Source organism: Carettochelys insculpta, chromosome 1 (genome assembly GCF_033958435.1).
Source record: "Carettochelys insculpta isolate YL-2023 chromosome 1, ASM3395843v1, whole genome shotgun sequence".
In the NCBI taxonomy this organism is placed as follows: Eukaryota; Metazoa; Chordata; order Testudines; family Carettochelyidae; genus Carettochelys; species Carettochelys insculpta.
In genome coordinates, this window is record NC_134137.1 from 2,961,734 (window position 1) to 2,985,660 (window position 23,927).

The 23,927-nt window shown below is 45.6% G+C and overlaps 2 protein-coding genes across 2 annotated transcripts; one reads left to right on the forward strand and one right to left on the reverse strand.

Annotated features, from left to right (window-relative positions):
• Nucleotides 1-1,108: 1,108 nt before the first annotated feature.
• Nucleotides 1,109-2,056, reverse strand: LOC142001949 (olfactory receptor 52M1-like). The gene has a single exon (XM_074977636.1). The coding sequence runs from the start codon at nucleotides 2,054-2,056 to the stop codon at nucleotides 1,109-1,111; it is 948 nt and encodes a 315-aa protein (XP_074833737.1).
• Nucleotides 2,057-16,563: 14,507 nt separating this feature from the next.
• LOC142001956 (olfactory receptor 52R1-like) lies at nucleotides 16,564-17,559 on the forward strand. Its single transcript, XM_074977648.1, has one exon. The coding sequence runs from the start codon at nucleotides 16,564-16,566 to the stop codon at nucleotides 17,557-17,559; it is 996 nt and encodes a 331-aa protein (XP_074833749.1).
• Nucleotides 17,560-23,927: the final 6,368 nt, after the last annotated feature.

Consider the following 23,927-nt stretch of genomic DNA (forward strand, 5'->3'; position numbering starts at 1 on the left):
AAATGTCTTCTCTCTACCAGTTCTAATCTTTCTTTAAATTGCTAACATTTCCTCTGCTGTAATACTGTCTCACCTCTCAACAGCAATGGAGTAAGACTAGTCATAGAATTTCCAAACCTGAAGAAGTGGGTGTGTCCCAAAAATCTCATCACCTAATAAATCATTTTGTTAAAGTTCTACAAGACCACTCTTTTTTTGTGGAGTGAAGCTAGTCTTCAGTTCCTCAGGAGGGAGCCTGAGTATGGTACTGTGCTAGGCATTTGCCATTGGATACTTAAAGTGTGTTTATGTAACCTATGCAATAGACCAGGGCAATCAGATCCATGTGTGATCATTGCCCTAGACATCTCATTGTCTGAGATTCCACTACCAATTGTGATAAAATTGTGCTGCTCTTATATCACTCACAGAGAACATATGATTGCTGGGAGTCCTGAGACCTACCTCCAGACATGGACCTTTTTATCTATTATTTTCAGTAATCCAGGGTGGACGGGGAACCTGGAGATTCTTAGGTTAGACTGTCCTGCTGCCACCCCAAACTATAGCCCTACCCAAATTCTCAGCAGCAGTCAAAACCTCACAATCCTTTGCTGAATTCACGTGGCTCCCAGGCTTCTCCCTCCGTTCCTGACTGTCCTGATAACAGCACTGCTGTGTCCTTGCTGCCTTCACTCAGGCTTCTTGGAAAGTTACAGCAGCTCCCAGCCCCACACCAAAGGGATATGAGGAACTGGTGGAGGGGGATAGAGATGGTCCAGTGAGTGACAGGGAAGGAGCTGAGAGGAGCAGAGCAAAGTTGGGGCCTGGGCCTGAGCAGAAGAGTTGAACAAGTGGGCAGGGCCCTGAGGGAAAAGGCAGATCCAGGGGTGGGACCACAGGGTCTAGTTACTAGCAGTACAAATGTGACAACCTTGTGTGTTAATGAGATGTACACAGAATAATTCCCCAGCTTGTCACGCTGAGCCTGCCCAGCCAGGTGAAGAAAGGGTTGAAATGTGCCTCTGACTGTCCAGTAAAAGCCTGTGTGAGAACGACCAAGTTATCCATGTCCCCAGCCAGCTCTGCACTGGGCTGGGTCTGACAGCCAGAGACTTAGGAGAAGACTTTAGTCTCTTTTATGAGTAAACAGCCAGAGCAGCCTGCCCCGGATTTGCTTTGTCCTCACCCCGTAGATGATGGGGTTTAGCATGGGGGGCACTAGCAGGTAAATGTTGGCAGTGAGAATGTGGAAATGCAGAGGCACATTTTTGCCAAAGCGGTGAATGAGGGAGGTGAAGATCATTGGGATGTAAAAGGCTAAGATGGCACAGAAGTGGGAGCTACAGGTCCCAAAAGTCTTGAGCCGGGCATCCTTTGTGGGGAGGCTGAAAATAGCCCTAAGGATCTGGGCATAGGAAATGGCAATAAAAATCACATCCAGGCCATGTACAGAGAGTAACACAAATAGCCCATAGTAACTACTGATGCTGATGTCCGTGCAGGCCAACTTCACCACAGCCATGTGTTCACAGTATGTGTGGGGGATGATGTTGGTTCTGCAATATGGCCGCTGCCTTGCCAGGATGGGATAGGGCATTACGAGGATGCTGCCACGCAGAGCTGCGACCAGACCAATCTTTGCCACCATAGGGTTTGTCAGAGTGGTGGAATGTCTCAGGGGATCACAGATGGCCACATAGCGATCAAAAGCCATGGCCACAAAGATCCCAGACTCCATTACTACGTAGCAGTAAATGAAGTACAGCTGGGTGAGGCAGGCACTGAAATCAATCTCCCTGGAACTGAACCAGAAGATGCTCAGCATTTTGGGGAGTGTGGTCGTAGACAGGACCAAGTCAGTGACAGCCAGCATGCAGAGGAAATAGTACATGGGCCCATGGAGGCTCGGCTCCATCTTCACAATGAACAGGATGGCAAAGTTCCCAAAGAGGGCTATGGTATACATGGTGCAGAAGGGAACAGAGATCCATACATGTGCCACCTCAAGGCCAGGAATCCCCAGCAGGATGAAAGTGGAGGGGTTGGTGAAGACAGTTGTGTTGGAATGTGACATGAAGGAGGCGAGAATGTGTCCTGCTCTGAGACAAATTGATGTCTACTTCTTGTACTCACTTCCTGTGTGAGCCCCGTCTATTGTGATGGTTCAAGATGAAAAGCCTGAATGGAAAGACAATGTTAATCGGGGTTACTACATGCTGCTGTCATGGGTGAAGCAGTTTGTCCTCTCCTTGCACACTTAAAACAAACCTTTCAATGATTTAGAAAAAATGAATTGTGAAAAAGTTGCCTTACAACTTTCATATTTGATATGGCTCTGTGAGCCAATAATTCCTGCCTGCCTTAGTGTGGGAGAACTTATTGGGCACAACCAGTAAATAATTATTATGCATCCTGGTTTTGCCTCATTGTTCCATCCTGCAGAAAGTAACTCATTTACCTAGGACTTGTCTGCACTTACCCCCATCTTCGAAGGGGGCATGTTAATCAGGGAGACAGGAGATTACTCCTGAAGTGCTATGGTGATTACACAACACTTCATTATTATAATTCTCCCCTTCAGCAACTTTGAAGCAAGAAACTTCGAAGTGCTGGCATGCATGTAGTAAAGAGACTTTGAAGTGCTTGTGGCTACGTGCATGCCGGCGCTTTGAAGTTTGATGCTTCAAAGTTGCTGCAGGGGAGAATTATACTGATGAAGTGATGCGTATTCACTGCAGCACTTCATTAGTAATCCCCTGTTGCCCTGATTACCATGCCCCCTTCAAAGCTGGGGGTAAGTATAGACCCAGCCTTAGTTGCTTAAAGCCAGAGTGAGAAAATACCCCAAGTCATATGCCACTGAAAACATCCCACCTAGAATAGACCACAGAGAAATGATCTGGGCATCAGTGATAGCAGCTCCAGGTGAATACCTGATCATAAACATTACTGTTAAAAACAAAAGTGAGCTTTGGATGCTTAAGGAACAGGAAGGGGAATAATAGGCTCTGAACTTGTGCTCACTTCACCCAATCTGCATAAAGAGCACAGAGAATACGAAGGAGACAGACTGAAGAATCAGAGACTGTTTAGACAAGAGAAAGACAAGGGGGCTTATGATAGAAGGAGAGGCAAGGAAAGAATGAAGCTGATTACAGAACAATTGTCAAAGAGCAAACGCTTCCCAGCTGCTAATAGGAAAAGACACTTAATGCTTCATAAATGATCTTGAAGGAAAGAAAAACACTGCAGATAAAATCTGTGGATGACCCAAAGGGTTGGCAAGGTTCATATTTATTCTGTCGACACACGGAAAGTCAGTCCAGCCCTCAGACTACGGTTCTATATTATAGGTAAGAACATAAGAACGGCCATACTGGGTCAGACCAAAGGTCCATCTAGCCCAGTATCCTGTCTGCCGACAGTAGCCAATGCCACGTGCCCCAGAGGAGTTGAACCAAAGACAATGATCAAGCAATTTGTCTCCTGTCATCCATCTCCCGCCTTTGACAAAAGGCTAGGCACCATACCTTACCCGTTGCTAATAGCCATCTATGGAGCTAACCTCCAAATATTTATTGAGCTCTTTTTTAAACTGTGTTGGAGCCCTGGCCTTCACAGCGTCCTCTGGTAAGGAGTTCCACAGGTTGACTGTGCGCTGTGTGAAGAAAAACTTTCTTTTATTAGTTTTGAACCTGCTACCCATTAATTTCATTTAGTGTTCTCTAGTTCTTATATTATGGGAACAAGTAAATAACTTTTCTGTATTCACTTTCTCCACAGCATTCATGATTTTATATACCTTTATCATATCGCCCCTCAGTCTCCTCTTTTCTAGACTGAAAAGTCCCAGTCTCTCTAGCCTCTCCTCATATGGGAAGAACTAGTAGGAGAAATAGAAGTGGGTGGCAACTTGGGCTGCAGTGACCATGAGATGGTAGTTTAGAGCATCCTGACAAAGGGAAGAAAGTAGAGCAGCAAAATACAGACCCTTGATTTCAGAAGATCAGACTGACTTCCTCAGAGAACTGATGGGCAAGATTCCTTGGTAAAAAGATATTAAGCAGAATGAAGTTCAGGAGAACCGGCAGTATTTTAAAGAAGTCTTATGGAAGGCACAGGAACAAACCATCCTGATGTGCAGTAAGAAAAAGAAACAAGGAAAGCAAGCAGCTTGACGGACCAGGAAAATCCTTGGCGAGCTCAAATTCAAAAGGGATTTACTTAAGAAGTGGAAACTTGGACAGAGAACTAAGGAGAATTATAAATATATTGCTGGAGAATGCCAGGGAATAATCAGCGAAGTGAAAGCACAATTTGAATTGCAGCTGGCAAGAAATGTGAAGGGTAACAAGAAGGATTTCTACAGGTAACTAAACAGTAAAAGGGTGATCAGAGAGGGTGTGAGGCTGTTACTGGATGACGGAGGCAAGCTACTGACAGATGATGCAGGAAAAGCTGATGTACTAAATGATTTTTTTTGCCAAAGTCTTCTTGGAGAAGATCGGTTTCCAACCTATGGCACTAGGCAATTCAGAATGGGAAGGAGATGAGCAGCCCTCGGTGGAGAAAGAACAGCTTAAGAAGTATTTAGAAAAGCTAGTGGTTCACAGATCCATGTGTCCAGATTTAATGCATCCAAGGTACTCAGGGAATTGGTAACACATTCCAGTGTTTCACCAATCTCTTGGCAATACATTCCAGTGCTTCACCACCCTCTGGGTGCCAGAGATTTTCCTAATATACAGCCAATAATTCTCCCTCTGTAACTTCAGACCATCGCTCCTTGTTCTGCCATCTGTCACCATTGAGAACAATCTCTCTCCATCCTCTTTAGAGCTCCCATTTAGGAAGCTGAAGGCTGCTATCAAATCACCCCTCACTCTTCTCTTCTGTAAACTAAGTAAGCCCAAATCCCTCAGCCTGTCCTCATAGGTCATGTGCTCCAGATCCTTAATAATTTTCATTGCCCTCCGCTGAACCCACTCCAATATGTCCACATACTTTCTGTACTGGGGAGCCCAGAAGTGGACACAATACTCCAGAAGTGGCCTCACCAGTACCGAAGAGAGGGGAATAATAACTTCTCTAGATCTTCTGAAAATGCTTCTCCTAATGCTCCCCAATATCCCCGTAGCCTTCTTGGCTACATGGGTGCACTGCTGACTCATATCCAGCGTCTTATCCACTGTAATCCCCAGGTCCTTTTCTACTGTGCTACTACTTAATCAGCTAGTCCCCAGCCTGTAACAGTGCTTGGGATTCTTCCGGCCCAAGTGCAGGACTCTGGACTTCTTGTTGAACCTCATCAAGTTTCTTTTAGCCCAGTCCTCCAATTTCACTAGGTCACTCTGGACCCTCACCCGACACTCCAATATTTCTACTTGGCCCCCTAGCTTAGTGTCATGTGCATATTTTCTGAGGGTGTGATTCATCCCTTCATCCAGGTCATTAATAAAGATGTTGAGCACTACTGGCCTTTGAACTGATTCTTGGGGTATTCCACTTGAAACCAACCACCAGCCAGACTTTGAGCCATTGATTACTACCTGTTGGGCCTGCCTGTCAAGGCAGCTTTCTATCTATCTTACAGTCCATGTATCCAATCCATACGTCCTTAATTTATGGGCAAAAATGTTGTTGAAGACTTTATCAAAAGCTCTGCTGAAGTCAAGGTATATCACATCAGCTGACTTCCCCATGTCCACAGAGGCTGTTACCTCATTATAGAAGCTAATCAGATTGATCAGGCAGGACTTGCCATTGGTGAATCCATGTTGGCTACTTTTGATCACCTTTCCCTCTTCCAAGTGCTCCAAAATGGATTCCTTGAGGATTTCTATTCTTAGTTTTCAGGGGACTGAGGTGAGACTCACTGTTCTATAGTTCCCTGGATTGTCTTTCTTTCCTTTTTTGAAGATGGGCACTACAACCTTTTTCCAGTCATCCAGGACCTCTCCTGATCTCCATGAATTTTCAAAGATAATGGCCAAAGACTCTGCAATGAAATCTGACAATTCCCTTAGTACCCTTGGATTCATTAAATCCAGACTCATGGATTTGCAAGTGTCTAGCTTTTCTAAATAGATCTTGTGCTGTTCTTTCCCCACCAAGGGCTGCTGATCTCCTTCCCATACTCCATTGCCTAGTGCCATAGTCTGGCATGCTTATGATCAGTGGCACATGCCCTGGGATGTTTCGTGGCTGAGCAGAGCAGAAAGGATAATTACCTTACTCTCTCTGCCACCCAGCCTCTAACTGGATTTGCTGAAAAGGTGTTTTCCTCAGCAAGAAATGGGTACCTGTGAATTCTGAGATGGAAGTGTCTTCTCTGGGAATCCCCTTCATGAAGCCAAGTCCTCACCTCTCTCAGTCCAGCATTTGTCCCAGGATCACACTGTGAGATCTGAAGCAAGAGTGTGAACTTTTTATAATACAGCTCTGTGCAATCCCGGTGGGGTTTGCCTATCATCTGGAGGAAGAACAGTATATAGATGTGAACAGGCTAGAGTCAAGCTTGTCTGAGCTTCTGTGCCTTTTATCTAGCTTTACGAGTAAACAATAATTAAAGAGCCTTCCCAAAGGGAGATGAGAACTGTCAGGCTCTCAGCTCAGTCAGAATTGAATTGGCTGCCCTGAGCATTTGTGTATATTTACTAATTATAGTTGATTAGTAAGAAAACTAGGGACAATGCCATGGACTCCACAGGGTATGGTACTGTGTGATTGCCATGATGGATGAGTAAACAGCAGAGAGAGAGAGAGAGAGAGAGAGAGAGAGAGAGAGAGAGAGAAATCTGGAGATAGATGACTGAGGGGAGTTAAGAACACTTTCTTCTGGCACACAGAAGTGTCACCCTGGGACCAGAGAGCAGTAATTCTCATGACTTGTGTTCATCATATCATGCAACACCTTTTATGGAAGCATCCCCTGGACCTCTGGCAAGTTTCTATAGACAGGTAGCTGTGATACAGAGAGGTAATCTGTGGCACAAGGACACATGAGTTGGCCAATGTCACACAGAGAATGATTGACATATGCCAAAACCCAGGAGTTATCACAGCCCTGCAAAAAAAAAAAATCAGCTGAAAAAAACCGTTACCTGTCTTTCACAATTGCTGTTCCTCTAGATAAAGTGGATTCCACTCCACTTGTGTAAGTTATCAGAGATTTTTTCCCTTGGCAGTATCTGCAGGATTTATTGGGATTTATTGTGGCACTTTTCGGAATGATGTCAACCCGTGTCTGTACATTTACTCACCATTGGCCCCATCCCTTCTCTGTTCCTTCTTTCCAGCAGCTCCAGCAGACAGAAGAAAGGTGGAAAAGGAATCAACATGAGCAACACAACACACGGAACAACACATATGATAAGTAGGCTCCTCTTCTGCTTCATTTTTTTTTGAGTAATTACTCATATCACTTCCAATATAGGAAACTCCAAAGCAATATTCCTACAGTAAAGTTCATGGTTGTTGTAGTGATGAGATGGGCACACAATCAAGCTTGGTGTAAGGCTAATGGCCTAGAACAAAGGTCAGTGATTAGCTAAAGCACCTCAGGTCTGGACAATGTAGAGTTAAAGCAAAGCTGTGAGCTCGGTAGATTCCGCTCCCAGGAATGCAACAAGAGACAGAGTGCTAATCAGTAACATGGCTTAAAAGCACCTAATAGCACCCAGCGTCAGGCACTCAGTGATAGACATAGTGCTACACATGAACACATTCTAGTAAGATATGACATGCTGTATGGTACCAGGACTCTCCCCACAGGTAACAGTTTAGTACCAGGACATTCCGACACAAGTTCAATACAGAGTTGTAATGACAACATGATGGATAGTGTCCGTCTGATGGTCCCACTATCTACAAGGCAATGGATAGTATCTAGTTACATCACTGGGGTCAATTTATTGCAATGAAGGGGATGTACCTGGGATAATTACTGCACACGTAACTTGTTTATAACTGTGTATAAAGGTGCATGTCTCCAGGATTACATCGTCCGGCCTTGGGAAGAGAATGGGGCACTCCTGTCCCCCTGGAATTGAGCTGAGCCCATTCTAAGCACACACGCGTGTATTAGTGTAAAACTCCTGGCATCCTCGAAGGGATACCCAGAGTGCAAAAGCCCATATGTCAATGACAATAAACCTGGTTTCAGGTCCTTCGTACTTTGCTTGATTTATGGCTCTTGGGGACTCCCACATGGCTGTTGCATTAGCTAACTGCAGAAGCCAATGCAGAAGTCCAGAGGGAGCATGCTCACGGCCAAGAGTGTATCCTCTGGACACACCCTGGAGCAGATAAGATGACCTGCAACAATGTCCTGCCTACAGCTGTGTTTGCAACAATGCTCTACTGAAGCCTGCCTCCCTTCAAGCATCCTGAGAAGGCTCATAATAAAACACAAATATGTAGCTAGACATTTATTCAGTGGCCTGCAAATATGTTGACCAGACATTTAGGCCAGAGAGTGAGCGCTGCAGGCTGTGCCCTGGCTGAGTGGATATATAGGGTCCCTGCTGTAGGTATTTTGCTCAGTCAGAGGGGTAACAGCTGCAGGCGGTGATGTAAGATGGATTCTCTCAACAGACACTGGGTGATCTTTCATCCTATCCGCCAGCACAACAAACAGCTAGAACGACATGTGAAACAGCTTAGTCCGACCACAGTAAAAGCCAGCTGCCCTCCTGCTGTCCAGGAGAAGCCTTGTCCTGCTCTTCTAGTGTGTGGGGCTGTGGGAAGAAGATGGGTAAGTATCTGTCCTGACTGGGATGAAACTGAGGAACTCCCTGAAGTAGAAGTGCTGGGTGCACCCCCAGCTGGACCTTGTCCCTGGGAAGCGCTGACCCTGTGGACACCAGAAAGGCGCACTGTACTGAGTGTGCACGTGGGGACGCACACACCTCGGCTCTTCCACGTGACATCCTAAACTTGGAATAAGCTACACAATTCCAAACGCTGGTTTCCCGAGATGGCATGGGCAGTGGAGATACAGCCCTCCATTGCAACTGACACGAACCAGCACTCGAAGAACAGCTAAATCTCCATCACACAAAGAGGGAAAGGGACCTCCACATGTGGCTTGTTTAATGGGAGAGATTCAGGGAAAAGACTGGAAGAGAGCCTGACTCCTCACCCTTCTCTGCAGGTGCATCTGAGGATTTTGGCACAAGCTGGAGTTTAACACCAATGTTGTAGTTTCCCTCTACCCATCAATAATCTATATAATCAGTTGTAATCTATTGTCTGGAAGTGCTTCAGTGAATCCTGATGGGCACAATGGCACTCCACCAGTGCTGGGTGTAATAAACTCTCCTGCTTGCTTCATACATGGTGTCCAGACTTTGTTCCAACAGAAGGCTTCATATTCGTGTCCCATCACTGCAGGGCAGGGCTGAGCCACTTGCAGAGCTCCAGGAAGGTGGCCTTTGTCATACAGAAGTTCTGCAGCCATTGCTGGTCTCCCCAGTGCTACAGAACCATGTGGTATCATAAGCCCACAATGGTGTCCAGATGCCAGATGCTGTGTGACACAGGGCCCGGTCTGCAGAGGGCAGCCTCCAGCTGCTAGATCCACTCCTCCACATAGCTATGTAGGGTCTTCCACAAGGTCGGGGGGGTGACGGTCCTGTTGGCCCTGGGCAGCAGCCTGTGGAAAGTGATGCATAACTTGCAGCAAGAGCAGCTGGGGCTGAAGACTGACTGGAGGAGGCAGCTCTGACTCCATGGCAGAAAATGCAGTGGTACCCTGTACCAGGGCCAACAGAGCATCTGATGGGGATGACTTGCTGGCCCCTGAGGAGGTAAGCAAGCAAGCAGGGAAACATGAGGAGTGGCTGTCCAAGGGAGCTCTTTAAGCAAGAGCCTTAGATAGACTCAAGCAATGGCCACAGGAAGCAGCTACTGACCTGACACCCTCCCAGAACTGGTTCCAGGTGGCCTGACAGGCGATTCAGTGTCTCATCCATGTGGGTTAACAGATATTTTGGGGCATAAGCTTCCATGGGCTAAGACTGGCTTCCTCAGTTGCAACTGACGAAGCGGGTCTTTGCCCATGAAAGCTTATGCTTCAAAATATCTGTTAGTCTCTAAGGTGCCACAGGACTTCTTGTTGTTTCATCCATGTGGATGCTGTATTTCAAAATAGCAGAGGGATATTTCGATGCACATTTTGCGTGTGGACACGTTATTCCAAAATAAGGATTTTTAGAATAGCCATTTTGAAATATCGTATTTCAGAATAGCACTGCTATGTAAAAAGAGCAGCTGTTTCTACACAGGCCACTTTCTTCGAAAGAGGAATGGTAATAAACAGCCCAAAATATGCTAATAAGGTGCAGATGCAAATTCCCCACACCTCATTAGCATACAGTCATGCGATTTGGAGTCCAGAAGACTGTTCCGAACTCCAAAACGCCGTGTAGAAGCGCGGCCCCCGGGGGCGGGGGTGTCTTCTGGAAGGAAGTCCTTCTTCCGAAGGCCCCTTCTTCCCAGAAGAACCCCTCTGGGGGCCGCACTTCTATACAGCGTTTTGGAGTCCGTAAGAACAGTCTTCCGGACTCCAAATCACGTGACCATATGCTAATGAGGCACAGGGAATTTGCATCTGTGCCTCATTAGCATATTTTTAGTGGTAGTAGGCATCCTTCAGTCTGCATAGACTATGGATCGCGCCCTTTATAGTTTCAGTTGAGGACGTCATTTACAGCATCTACTGTGACTATGAAGACCCACACAAAAGTGACAGTCCTTGCTGCATCTCTTGCAGATGTGGTGGGTGTCTGCAAGTCCTTATTGTGCTTTCTGTGCGCTCGCTTCTCCTCTGCTAGCTGTCTGGTCTTCAACTCGCCCTTCTGAAGGCCCTTGTGTAACCCCTGCCTCCATCTGCTGCGGTCGTCTGTTAGTTCTTCCCAGTTGTCCAGCTCGATGTCTACCTCTCCGAGGTCTCTCTTGCAGACATCTTTGTAGTGCAACTGGGGGCGTCCGGGAGGTCTTTTGCCAGAGGCTAGCTCACCATACAGGATGTCTTTTGTAATCCTTCCATCATTCATCCTGTGGACGTGGCCAAGCCAGCGGATTCGACGCTGCCTGAGGAGGGTGTGCATGGTTGGGATTCCAGCTTGCTCGAGGACGGCGGTGTTGGTCACTCTCTCCTTCCGTAATACTCCACGGATGCGCCTGAGGCAGCGCAAGTGGAAGACGTTCAGCCTCTTTTCCTGGTGGGCACACAGGATCCAAGTCTCGCTGCCATAAAGGAGGGTGCTGAGGATGCAGGCTCTGTAGACTTGCATTTTGGTGTGAGTGTACAGCTTGTTGTTATTCCACACTCTCTTGCTGAGTCTGGGCAGAGTTGTGGCAGCTTTTCCGATCCTCCTGTTTAGCTCAGTGTCCAATGACAGGGTGTCAGTGATGGTGGACCCGAGGTAAACGAACTCGTGGACGACCTCTAACATATAGTTGTCAATGCTGATTGATGGGGATTCAGCAACATCCTGACCCAGTACGTTTGTCTTCTTTAGGCTGATGGTAAGCCCAAAGTACTTAGACGCTTTGGGGAACTGATCCAGCAGTTTTTGAAGCTGGTCTTCTGTGTGAGACACTACAGCAACATCATCTGCGAACAGCATGTCTCTGATGAGGACTTCTCGCACCTTAGACTTAGCTTTCAGCCTTGCAAGATTAAAGAGTTTCCCATCAGATTTTGTGTGCAGCAAGATGCCCTCTGTTGAAGATCCAAAGGCATGCTTCAGGAGGAGTGTGAAGAAGATCCCGAACAATGTTGGAGAAGACACTCATCCTTGTTTGACGCTGCTCCTGATTCTGAAAGCATCCGATAAAGCGCCGTCATATTGGATGGTTCCTCTCATGTCTTCGTGGAATGACTGGATCATCTTGAGTAACCGTAGAGGACAGCCTATCTTGTGGAGCAGTTTGAACAGACCATCCCTGCAAGTCAAAGGCCTTGGTCAGGTCGATGAAGGCTATGTAGAATGGCTTCCTCTGCCCCCTGCACTTCTCCTGCAGCTGCCTTAGAGAGAAGACCATGTCAGCGATAGACCTCTCTGCATGGAATCCACACTGCGATTCGGGGTACACCCTCTCAGCAATCTTCTGGAGTCTGCCAAGGATGACGTGAGTGAACAGTTTACCAGTGACACTTAGGAGGGAGATTCCACAGTAGTTTTTGCAGTCGCTTCTGTCTCCTTTGTTCTTATACAACGTTACAATGTTAGCGTCGCACATATCCTGTGGAACCTCACCCTCTCTCCAGCACAGGCACAGTAGCTCATGCAGGGGTTCCAGGAGTGTGTCCACAGCACACTTGATTACCTCTGGTGGTACCATCCTGACCAGGGGCCTTTCCTGCTGCAATGCTGTCGACGGCTCTCTTCAGTTCATCCACAGTCGGTTCTTGATCCAGTTTGTCCATTACTGGTAGGAGCTCGACAGCATTGAGGGCTGCATCAACCACAACGTTCTCGCGTGAGTACAGCTCGGAGTAGTGCTCAACCCAGCTCTCCATCTGTTTGGCTTTGTCAGCAATGACTTCACCAGATTTGGATTTCAGAGGTGCCATCTTGTTCTGGGTGGGTCCTAATGCCTTCCTCGTACCCTCGTACATTCCTCTGAGATTACCAAAGTCAACACAAGTCTGGATACTGCTGCATAGCTGGAGCCAGTGGTTGTTGGCACAGCGCCTGCAGAGGTACTCTGGCATCGCTGAACAGCGAACATTAGCATATTTCAGGCCGTGTATTACCATGCCGCTTTCAAAGAAAGTGGCCTGTGTAGAAACAGCCACCCTGTGGGACCTTGGCTAAGTCACCTATGCCTGTGGCTCAGTTTTCCTGTCTGTGATATGGGGATATGTTAAGTGACTATTCTTTCCTAGGTGGTTCCAAGTTCCAACATTGAATGCTGGTACGCAGTTAAATGATACTTACTTCTGAGAATTACTGAAATCTGGTCCTTTAGCAGCAGCCATATATGCATGAAAACAGCATCTGTCTCTCTCTCATCAGTCATATGTCTCCAGATCTGTCTGTTTACTCTCTGTCTGGCCTGCCTGTGAATTTACGCATTGTAATATGCTATGCAGACCTTGACATTATTCCTAGTTTTCTGTTTCATCAGTTATAATTTTTAAATATACACAAATGTGTAGAATAGACAATTCCTCTCTGACTCAGCAGAGAGCCCAAGAGTCGTCATCTCCTTTGGGAAAGTCTCTTAATTCCTGTTTACTCCTAACACCAGATAAATAGCCCAGAAGCTCAGAGAGGCTTGTTTCTGGCCTCTTTACATCCAAATGCTTCTTCTCCTCAAAGGCTTCGCAAACCCATCTGGGACTGAACAGAGCTCTGTTATAAATGATGCTCTCAGCACGAGATGCTGATGTTAACTGTTAGGGTGAGAAGGATCTGGTACACAGCTGCCTGAGAGGGAGTCCCAGAGAAGACACTTCCCTCTCACTATTCACAGGTATTCTCCTCTCACTGCAGAGCTCACCTGCTCAACAATTAAAGGCAGTGGATTTAAGGAGACAGAGGGTAAGTTTGTTTTCCTTTGCACCCTCCACTGCCATTACACACCTCAGATCCCTTGCCGTGGGGTATGAGTTTCTGTTTTTCTGTTCTCTCAGCTCCAAAGGCAGCATCATGTCAGAGGTACAGTGGATGCTCAAATATGTTTTACTGCAGACACTATCTCTTTCTTTTGTGGCATCTCAGGCTTTTGCTGTTACTTGCTTTTTGTCTTCTGGAAGGAATGGATGTGCTAGGGGCTCCTCATAGGAACAATTTTTCAACAAGGGTGAGTCATCTTCTTGCTTAGTTTCACCTTTATTCAGGGATTTCAGACACCTTCAATGAAGGGTTCCCAGTGAGTTTGCCAAACAAAGCATTTGGTCTGATATTTTCCACACTGTGTTTCTGCTTCAGGCTAAATTCTTTGATGAGCATTTCATCAGACTTCTTGAATGAAACGAAGCAAGAAGACCTCTTGCCTATGTTGATAACTTCTTGTTTGGAGATCACATCAACACTTTTGGAAAAAGCATTGCCCTGGGAGTTCAAAATGAAGTGTTTTCCACAGTGACCCCTCAATCCTTTTCACCGGCCCTGTGTTCCATAGTACGTGGACATAGTATGTGGGTCAGACCTTCATTGCCCATTCCAAGAGGATAACTTTACATTTGAGCGTATTGAAATGTTTTGCTTGTATTGGCCCAGCTCACCAAACGTTCCAGATCATTCTTTGTATTTGCTCTGGCCTCATTGTTTCCACTCTCGCTGTCACTCACAACTTTTATCTGAGGAAATTTTCTGTTTGCACCCAGAGCATTGACCATAAAATTGAATGATGTTGGGCTTAACACTAATCCCTGAAGAGCATCACTTGAAACACATGTATTCATCTGCTATGCGAGATCTGTCAGTGAGCCAGATTCTAGTCCATTTAACACACGCTCTACTGATGCAGCAGAATGTTCATTTTCAGTCTGAATGTTTTCCCGCAGGAAAGCAAAAGACTCAGAATAATACCAATCCCTTGCATTTGATGGATTCTTTTAATCAATCACAGACGCTTTCACTGACAGATGGAAATGCTTTGTTTGACAAGGCCGATTTTCCATAAACCATGCTGTCGACTGACATTACTTATATTCCTTGACTTTTTAAAACTAATCCCATCACAGATTTTCCATTGTTTGTTAAATTTATTAAATCTTTTACATACATTTTCTCTTACTTTTATAAATATTTCACTTCTAACACACAGCTCCCTGGCATTTCCTTCTTGTTTGTGTTTTTTGTTCTGCTCCCTGCTGATTTCACAAGTTTTGGTTCTGGATGAGATGTGTGGCTGATCTGTCACTATTAACTCTGGTTACTAGTCTGAAGAAGTGGGTCTGTCCCATGAAAGCTCACCTAATAAACTATTTTGCTAGTCTTTAAAGTGCTACTTGACTGCTTTTTGTTTTGATAGTAACTCTGGTGTTTATATTTCTTTTGTACTCAATATACTTAATAACCGCCCTTCTGTAATCCTTAGCCTTGCTAAACAGGGAATTTTTTCCTGATATCTTTAATGTTCTTTCTGCTTCCAAAACTTTGAAATTGTATTTTTGGCTACTTTTCCTTGTCCCCGTTTGTCATATTTCTGCCCCTCCTCTGGCATCTGCCCTTCAATGCTTATCTTCACTTTGCCAATAAACTTTTTTTCCTCTAAGTTATCTACCTTCTTGCCTGTGGAATTGTGGTTTATTAGCCGTCCAATATTTCTTCTTAAATATCTCCCAATTTCCATTCCCATTTTTCTATATAAATGTTATCTTTGAGTGATTTTTGCTGATTTGCTTTAGCTTTTGGAAATTAGCCCCTCTGAAGTGTGATGTGTCCAGTTCTGGGAACCAAATTTCATGAAAGATGTGGATAAATTGGGGAAGGTCCAGAGAAGAGCAACAAAAATGATTAAAGGTCTAGAAAACATGACATATCATGGAAGATTTAAAGAATTAGGTTTGATTAGTTTGGAGAAGAGAATCCTGAAAGGGGACATGATAATGACTTTCAAATACTTCCAATGTTTGTATAAGTAGGAGCAAGAAAATTTATTCTTCTTAACTGCTGATGGTAGGTCAGGAAGAAATGGGCTTAAATTGCAGCAAGAGAAGTTGAGGATGGAAATCAAGAAAAACTTCCTAACAGTCAGGGTGGTTAAGTACTGGAATAAAGTGCCTATGAATGTTGTGGAATGTCCAACACTGGAGATTTTCAAGACCAGTTTGGGTAAACATCTATCAGGGATGGTTTAGATGATGCTTGGTCCTGCCAGGAGTGCAGGTGAGTGGACTTGATGACCTCTAGAGACCCCTTCCACTTCTAGTGTTGTATCTTTCTTTTATTCTATATATATGGTTTAATGTAATCCATCCATTCTCCAATTTGCTGTCCTCCATCATGTGTTCACTTCTTTGAACTCAATAGTTTCAGACTTTCCCAATTGATCCACATATGGCAGCATCTCTTACTCTTCCAGGCTTTCTGGGAATTCCTGTTTGTATCTTCTTTAGCCTTCATAAAGTGTGAATGACAAAAACTTAGTGCCTGCCCAGAGCAGGATATTCCAAATCCCATTTGTTGGGGATTGACCATCAAATTTGACCACAATTCTACACACAAAGGGGTAATTGTACATGTCTGTGCCCTCATGATAATCTTACTTACATGTCATTCTTCAAGTTGATTTTTGAAGTGTTGGGTTATGTGTGTGGGTGGCAGCTCACGTACTAAAAACAGTTTGGGTCTGATAAGCAAAGAAGATTAAATCAGGTCCCTGCTAGAAGTGATGCTGACAGCATCCAGGCCATTAATTTTGACCATTCATAATTCATTTTTTAAACAATGAAAGTGTAATTTTTGTGTCTCTGATAAATTTGCTTCATCCCTCAGAACAACCTCCAGTACTAAATGTATTCTATGACATGAACATTGTCTTTCCATCCAGGCATTTTATGACAATTATCATCATAACTTCTGAGCACCTACAGGAGGTCAGGAGAACATATGGTACATGCAATCTACACTGTTTTGCCTCAGAGCTGAACACCTGCTTCTCTACCCTATGTTAGATTCCAACACAACAGACTTCGCCAACCCCTCCACTTTCATTCTGCTGGGCATTCCTGGCCTGGAGTCAGCTCACGTCTGGATCTCCATCCCCTTCTGCACCATGTATGTCATAGCCATCTTGGGGAACTTCACCATCCTGTTCATCGTGAAAGTAGAGCAGAGGCTCCATGAGCCCATGTACTATTTCCTCTGCATGCTGGCCATTAGCGACCTGGTCTTGTCTACATCCACACTGCCCAAAACACTGAGCATCTTCTGGTCCAATTCCAGGGAGATCAATTTCAATGCCTGCCTGACCCAGCTGTTCTTCATTCACTGCTTCTTAGCAATAGAATCTGGGATTGTCGTGGCCATGGCTTTTGATCGCTATGTGGCCATCTGTGATCCCTTGAGACATTCCACCATCCTCACAAAAGAGGTGGTTGCAAAAATCGGCCTGGCCATGATGCTGCGTGGAAGCGTACTTGCACTGCCCTACCCCTTCTTGGCAAGGCAGTGGCCATACTGCAGAACCAACATCATCCCCCACTCCTTCTGCGAGCACATAGCGGTGGTGAAGCTGGCCTGTGCTGATATCAGTATCAGTAGTTACTACGGCCTCTTTGTAGCATTCCTGGTGATTGGCCTGGATGTCCTTTTTATCACCATGTCCTATACCCAGATCCTCAGGGCCATCTTCCGTCTCCCCACAAAGGACGCCCGGCTCAAGACTTTCGGGACTTGCACCTCCCACCTCTGTGTCGTTTTAGCCTTTTACGTCCCAGCTCTCTTCTCCTTCCTCTCACACCGGTTTGGCAAAAATGTGCCCCTGCAGTTCCACATTCTAGTTGCCAACCTGTATCTCCTGGTGCCCCCTATGCTAAACCCCATCATCTATGGGATGAAGACCAAACAGATCCAGGACAGGCTGCTCCAGTACTTTATTTACATGAACTGAAACTTCCACGTGCTGCTCAGCCTCTCAGATGGAGTTGTATGCAGAGCTTGCTGGTGACATGATACTGAATGACTGACCAGTCAAAAAGACATTAAACCCTTTTTTGATGTTATGGTGCTATATTAACATGAGAATCTGGAGTCTCTATTTACCCACTCAGTGGGTTGCCGCCTTTCTTATCTTTGGTAACTGGATCCATGAAAATCACATTCAGCCCCAATCTTATCCCTATGTGCCTTCCCCTGATGCACCTAGTCTATCAATTTCCATTTTTTAATTCCACTCTTCCACCGCCCCCCACCACCACTTTTCTCCTTTTCTATCCCTGTCATTCACTGGATTCTCTCGATATCCCGAGGAATAATACCGATTTCAAAAGAGATGGCACTATTTTGAAAGAGCACTATGGACCTGGAAATGCTGTTTTGAAAAAGCCAAGTGCTATTCTGAAATGTATTTAGTGTGTGGCTGTGTTCATTTGAAATAAAATATTTTGAAACAGTGATTTTGAAATATCCTACTTCAAATCAGGGCTGCCATGTAGACATAGACTGAAGGAGTAGGCTGGGACTGAAGCATGTGTCTCTGAATAGGCTGCTTATTAAAGACAATGAGCCACTAAGCAGATCTCACTGGAGTGAAAGAAGAGAGTAACTGTATTCCAGACAATGCTGGTTTTCTCCTATTTGCATACAGAGGGTGGCTGTGGAAGGAATGGAATCTCCCCAGGAGAGAAAATGGAGGGGATGTTTTGTCCAACACTTAAAAACACAGAAAATAGGAAGGAGTCCTGTGGAACCCTAAAACTAACAGATTTACTTTGGCATAAGCTTTTGTGGGAAAAAGGACGCTTTGAGGGGTGCCTGAAGTGATTTTTACCCATAAAAGCTTATGCCCAAATATAGCAGTTAGTCTTTAAGGGCACAGAACTGTTAGTTGTTTTTGCAGCTACAGACTAGCATGGCTAGCTACCCTTTGAGACAGAGAACAGAGTAAGTGAGAAGAAGCTGTGGAGAAGACAGGCACAAGGGCAGCAGAGGGGGCTCTTCAGCTGCAGCAGTGAGAAAGGCTCCAGCGTGAGGTTTGCTGGTGTAGGATGGAAATTTCGGAGGCAGGTTATGGTATTGTGCTAAAGACCCTTTTCGAATCCTAAACTCTCGAGTGGGCCTATAATCCTATAGTTCAGAAACCCAGTTAGCATGAGTGGGAGGTTATCCCTGCTTGTTCCCCCATCCCCCCATCTCACTCGCCAGACCCAGTGAAGGTCGTCCCAGCTTGGACAAGGCCTTGGAGTTTGGAGGGAGGGATCGTTGCCCCAGCAACCACATTCCAGGAAGATGCCATGCAAGTGAGAACCACGATATAGAACCATCCCATTTGCTGTCCCAGGCTGGTACTCAAAACAAATGTGTTATTGCTCAATACCGTTCCTGTCTCTTTTGCTTTAATCTTCTAGATAAGCACCTCTGAATGTGCCTGTGTAAAGGAGCCATCATTGCTCTTGTAGACGCATCATCCATCCGATCAGACGCACAGGTGTTATTGCACGTCTGCTTTGTTTAAGTAACTTGTTAAGGAAACCACCTGTACTAGAGATAAAATGTTCCATAAGCAATGAGCGGGGACACTCTGTCACCTTTTTGATTATTGGCTTATTGTGCTCATTTCACCTTGCTGCTAGGACCTCTCCAGACTTGGGTGATGCCTAGGCCATAGTTTCTCCCCTGCCCACTAATAATCTATATAATCAATTGTTCTCTATTGTGTGGCAGTGCTCCACTGAGTCCTGATGTGCGAAGGGGCACTCCACCAGCGCTGTGTGTGACAAACTCATGCACGGTGTCCAGACTTTGTTCCTATAGTTGGCTCCTGATCTCCCGAAGTAACTCTGCCCTATCTCCAAAGCTTATGGCCGGGTGGTGAGGACACTGACACAGGGAATGGGGTGCAGGTGCTGTATTCACCCTGGCCTGGGTCTCTCTTGTGCTGTCTAACATAGAGCAGTTGTGTCTGGTTGCTTTATCAGTCATGTGCCTGGAAAGGCAGAGCCCTGGAAAAGAGTGCGCCCTTGAGGGAGCACTGTGCAGGGTATGCAGAAGCAGAGCTCGAGTTTGGGGGAGCAAAGCTGACACTAGTCTCAGTGTCTTCAGAGACTGCGTCGAGGTATCCTGTGCCAGAGAGCAGCACTGCAACAGAAGCCTGGAAACGCCGAGCCAGAGACAGGGCCTGAACTGACCTCCAACTCACAAGCACACGGGTCTAGTGAATGGGACCCAAACGCAGCCGCAAGTGCACGAGTGGGGCTTTGACAGCAGACCGGCACCAGCCTCACGGATACGAGGGGCCTGTGAGTGGAAGGGGAGTGGGGCTGGATGAGGAGGTCTCCGGAGGATGCCGTCCTCTCCCAAATGGGCCTCCTTCCCTTGGAGTTTCTCTGAGTGTTCTGGTTAGAGGACTGGGGCAGGCTGGTTCCCCTGGATGAAATGTTTCCTGAACCAGGCCATGCTGGTTTGGGGTCAGGGGACGGTTTGTCCCTTCTTATGAAGATGCTCCCAAACATGATCTCTCTCTCTCTCTCTCTCTATCCTCCAGTCCACTGAAGTCCATCTTTCCCTTCCCTTTCTAACACAACCCTTCCCGCACATACCTCCTTCTCTCTGCCACTTCAACCGTGCATCCCACCCTAGGTGCTTGTTACAAACACACAAGCAGCCGTTGTTCCATTGTCTTCAGTGGCAATAGCAGGTGTAACTCTCTGAATGGCTACATCTGGGCGCTGCTCTGGCTGGGCAGGAAGTGGTGAACATTCATCTGGTTACTGAAAGAGGTAAAATGAAATCCCTGGACATTACTATGAAGAAACCTGCAGCTGCCAGCAGCACCATGTTGACTAGAAACCTGTCTGGAGATTTTTCTGGGCAGGTGTCCACTCTGTAGACAGGGATGGTGGCTGCTCAAAAATTGTGGGTGCTTGTACAGTGGCAGGAGCTGCTGTGTTCCATTCTGAAGACGTTGTGGGAATGTCAGGGCAAAGATTTCATACAAATCTGTACATGTGTAGAACAATGGTTACCTCAGGTCCAGGACATGAGAGGGGTAACGGTGGTGAAGGGAGACACTAAAGGAACTCCAGGTTGATGTTTTTAGTGCTTACTGTCTCCAGCAGCTTCTCCAAACAATAGTCTATAAGGCTATGTTAGCCTACATTATATATCTTGTTTTTGTAGATTAAGCCTATATATATTTTCATATTTTGTAGATTAAACCTATCTATACCTATACCTATCTCTCTCTCTCTCTCTCTCTCTATATATATATATATATATATATATATATATATATTTACACACATATATCTTGTTTTGGTAGATTAATGTTATATAATTTGTTTATATTTGCTATTTACTTCTACCTTTCAATGTTTTATACCATTTTAACAGTAATGCAAGAAGGCTAAGGGGGTCATACTCTGTAAGACATTAACTCTAGGTAGGTAGGGGTGGGCATCTCAAATTTTCCAGACAGAGATGGATAAGGAGGAGTGCATCTGTATTGCCAGGCATTAGTTTAGCTAGTAGAAGGCACTGTTATATTGTGTGGTGTCTGAGGTTGTCAGGATGTTATGGCCCTGTCAGACCAACTGTCATGTTTACTGCCAAGTGACGGAGAAGGTCACCAAGAACTGTCAGGTGGTTTCTTTTGTTATCTTGCCCACAAATGCCTATTTTTGGAGGTTGTTAATGAGGCTGCAATGTGATATCTTATGGATATTCAAAGGGAGGGTGTCAGCTCCATACCTCAGTCTCATGTGTTTCCCCTCAAAATCTTAGGGTGTGGAGGACTACTTTTGGCTTTGAAAAGTTGGACTAATATGTCATAAGAAGACCTAAAAAACCCAACTGCTGAAAGTGGGTCAAGTCGAGTCTGTTCTGTTCTTCTCTGTAAATTCTCTCTTTTTTCTACTAGTACTAGTATTTCACTAAATCTTTAATGTTTCCTCTTCTCTAACACTATCTCATCTCTCACCACCAATGGAGTGGGGCTCGTCCTTCCACTGCTCTAGTCCAGCAGGAGGGAGTGTGAGTATGGGAGTTATTGGAGACATTATTGTAACTGTTGAACTGCTTTCATATGACTAATAAAGGTGAATTAATCTGTATGTAAACACTGCCTCAAATTTTTCTTCGTCAACCTCATTATAAGTGCAATAAATCCTCTGGTGCTATTACATTGTAACCAGAGTTTATTTGCTTGCTGTGGGTCCTACAACCTACCTCTTGATCAGAGACCTTATACCGCCCCATTTTTATGGTCTGGGGTGGAGAGGGAATTTTGAGATTCTTATATCAGATCTGAGAGGTGCCCAAACCAATAGTCCTACCCCAACTCCTGATCAACAAAATCAAGGGGCAGCACAAAATCAGGAGTGAGGCTATTCAGAGCGTAGCCCAGCAAATGACGCCATCAGTGCTGTGTCAGATTTGAGAGCTTTCTTGCTAGACACAAGTTACAAGAATGCTAGATGAGCAAATTCTTCTTTGGCGCTGTGATGGGGCGTGGTCACAGAAGACCCCTTGGGATGCTCCCCAGTGTGCTCATCATACCACTGACACCTTCTTCTTGCTCTCTGAGACTCCTCCTGTCCCTCTGGGCCAGATTCTCTGCTCTCCCCAAGCCCAAGCACAGAGTTAGAGTTACCCCTCCAGCACATGTTTACTTCATCTCTGGGTGGATGCAGTTTGAGGGCACAGCAGGCAGGAAATCAATCCCACACAGGGATCAAAATCCCAGATAAATCTGTCTCTGTTCAGAAGATTTGCCCAGAGAGATCTCACTGAGTAAGCCCACTTCATCAATGAAAGAGAGACGTGCACAGTGACAATCTCACCCTCCCACCACCCCCAGGTAAAAAACAATTCCCACTGGGCTTGATTAGAAACCAAAGAGTTTTTATTAAGCAAAACGGTGGAATTTTAGTGGTTAAAAGAAAAAGAGACAGATCAAAGTGACAATGTGGGAAAAGCAAATTTTCTCCTAACTTCATTGGAACCATAATGTTTGAAACCTATAAATACAAAACCAGTACAACCAGAGGCAGACCTGCTGTGTAGGAAATTTCACTCCAAATGCTTAAAATTTGGAAAATTTATAGGCAACCAATTTTTCCCAATTTTTGTGTGTTCTGAGACAAGGTAACATCAGTGACGTGCCTATCGTCTTTAGGCATAGAGTCACAAGGTTTACGATGAGAGGGGACCAGTAGACCAGTCAGGCTCAACTCCTGTATAATACAGGACCTTAGAGTTCACCCAGTTACCCTTGGACTTGTGTGTCACTCAGACCTCGTCCACACTAGGACTTGACATTGTAGGAACATAGAACTAGAGGGTCAGAAGGGACCCAGAGGTCGGATATTGTGACCCTCCTACAAGATGCAGGAGGTGTTTGGTTTAAGCCATCTCCAGACAGGTGGCTCGCCAGCTTTATTTTGATAACTTCCAGCAAAGGGGCTTCCACAACCTTTCCAGTCATCTGTTCTGCTTTCCTCCTCTTCTCACCATTAGGTAGTTTTTCCTCAGACGTCATCTAAATCTGCTTTTCTGTAGTTTGCACCAATTGACACCTTTCCTGCCCTCTGTGGCAAGAGAGAATGATTTTCTTTTGCACATTTTATGGCAGCCTCTGAAGTGTTAGAAGTACACTACCTTGTCTCCACTACATCTCTGCTTTTCCAAACTAGACATAACCCCCGTTCCCTCAGTTTTTACTTATCACCCTCACTCCATCCCTTGACCATCTCTCTGCATCCTGTCCAATCACCAGACATCCTTCTGCAGAGCAGTGACCACAATGAAACACAATGCTCCAAGCAGCCTAACGAGTGCTCAGGAGAGTGGTACTTTCACTGACTGTGACAACAAACCTAATGTCACTGTCACCGTGTTAGAAATGGAAAAAAGAAAATCCACAGCCTAAGAGATGTCGCCCTTTCACCCTAACCCACACGTAGAAACAAACAGGACTAAGTCTTCCACCGACTCAGCTGTCACCTCTCCGGGAGGTGGATTCCCTATGCTGACAGGAATTCCTGCTGCTCTCTGTCTTAGTTCGAAGCTAACTCTGATGAGATGATTCCAGTCATCGAAAAGAAGCGCGCTGCACTCCTGGAGTACAAATGCTCACCGAGCCAGAGTACCCAGCAAGCACTTAGAGAGGCCAGAAGAACAGTACAGAAGACAGCCAGGTGCTGTGCCAACAACCACTGGCTCCAGTTATGCAGCAGCATCCAGACCTGTGCCGACTTTGGTAATCTCAGAGGAATGTACGAGGGTATGAGGAAGGCATTAGGACCCACCCAGAACAAGATG

Bases quoted from the DNA above. Each gene is read 5' to 3' on its own strand.
- LOC142001949 (XM_074977636.1), bottom strand. From the start codon at position 2,056: ATGTCACATTCCAACACAACTGTCTTCACCAACCCCTCCACTTTCATC.
- LOC142001956 (XM_074977648.1), top strand. From the start codon at position 16,564: ATGCAATCTACACTGTTTTGCCTCAGAGCTGAACACCTGCTTCTCTAC.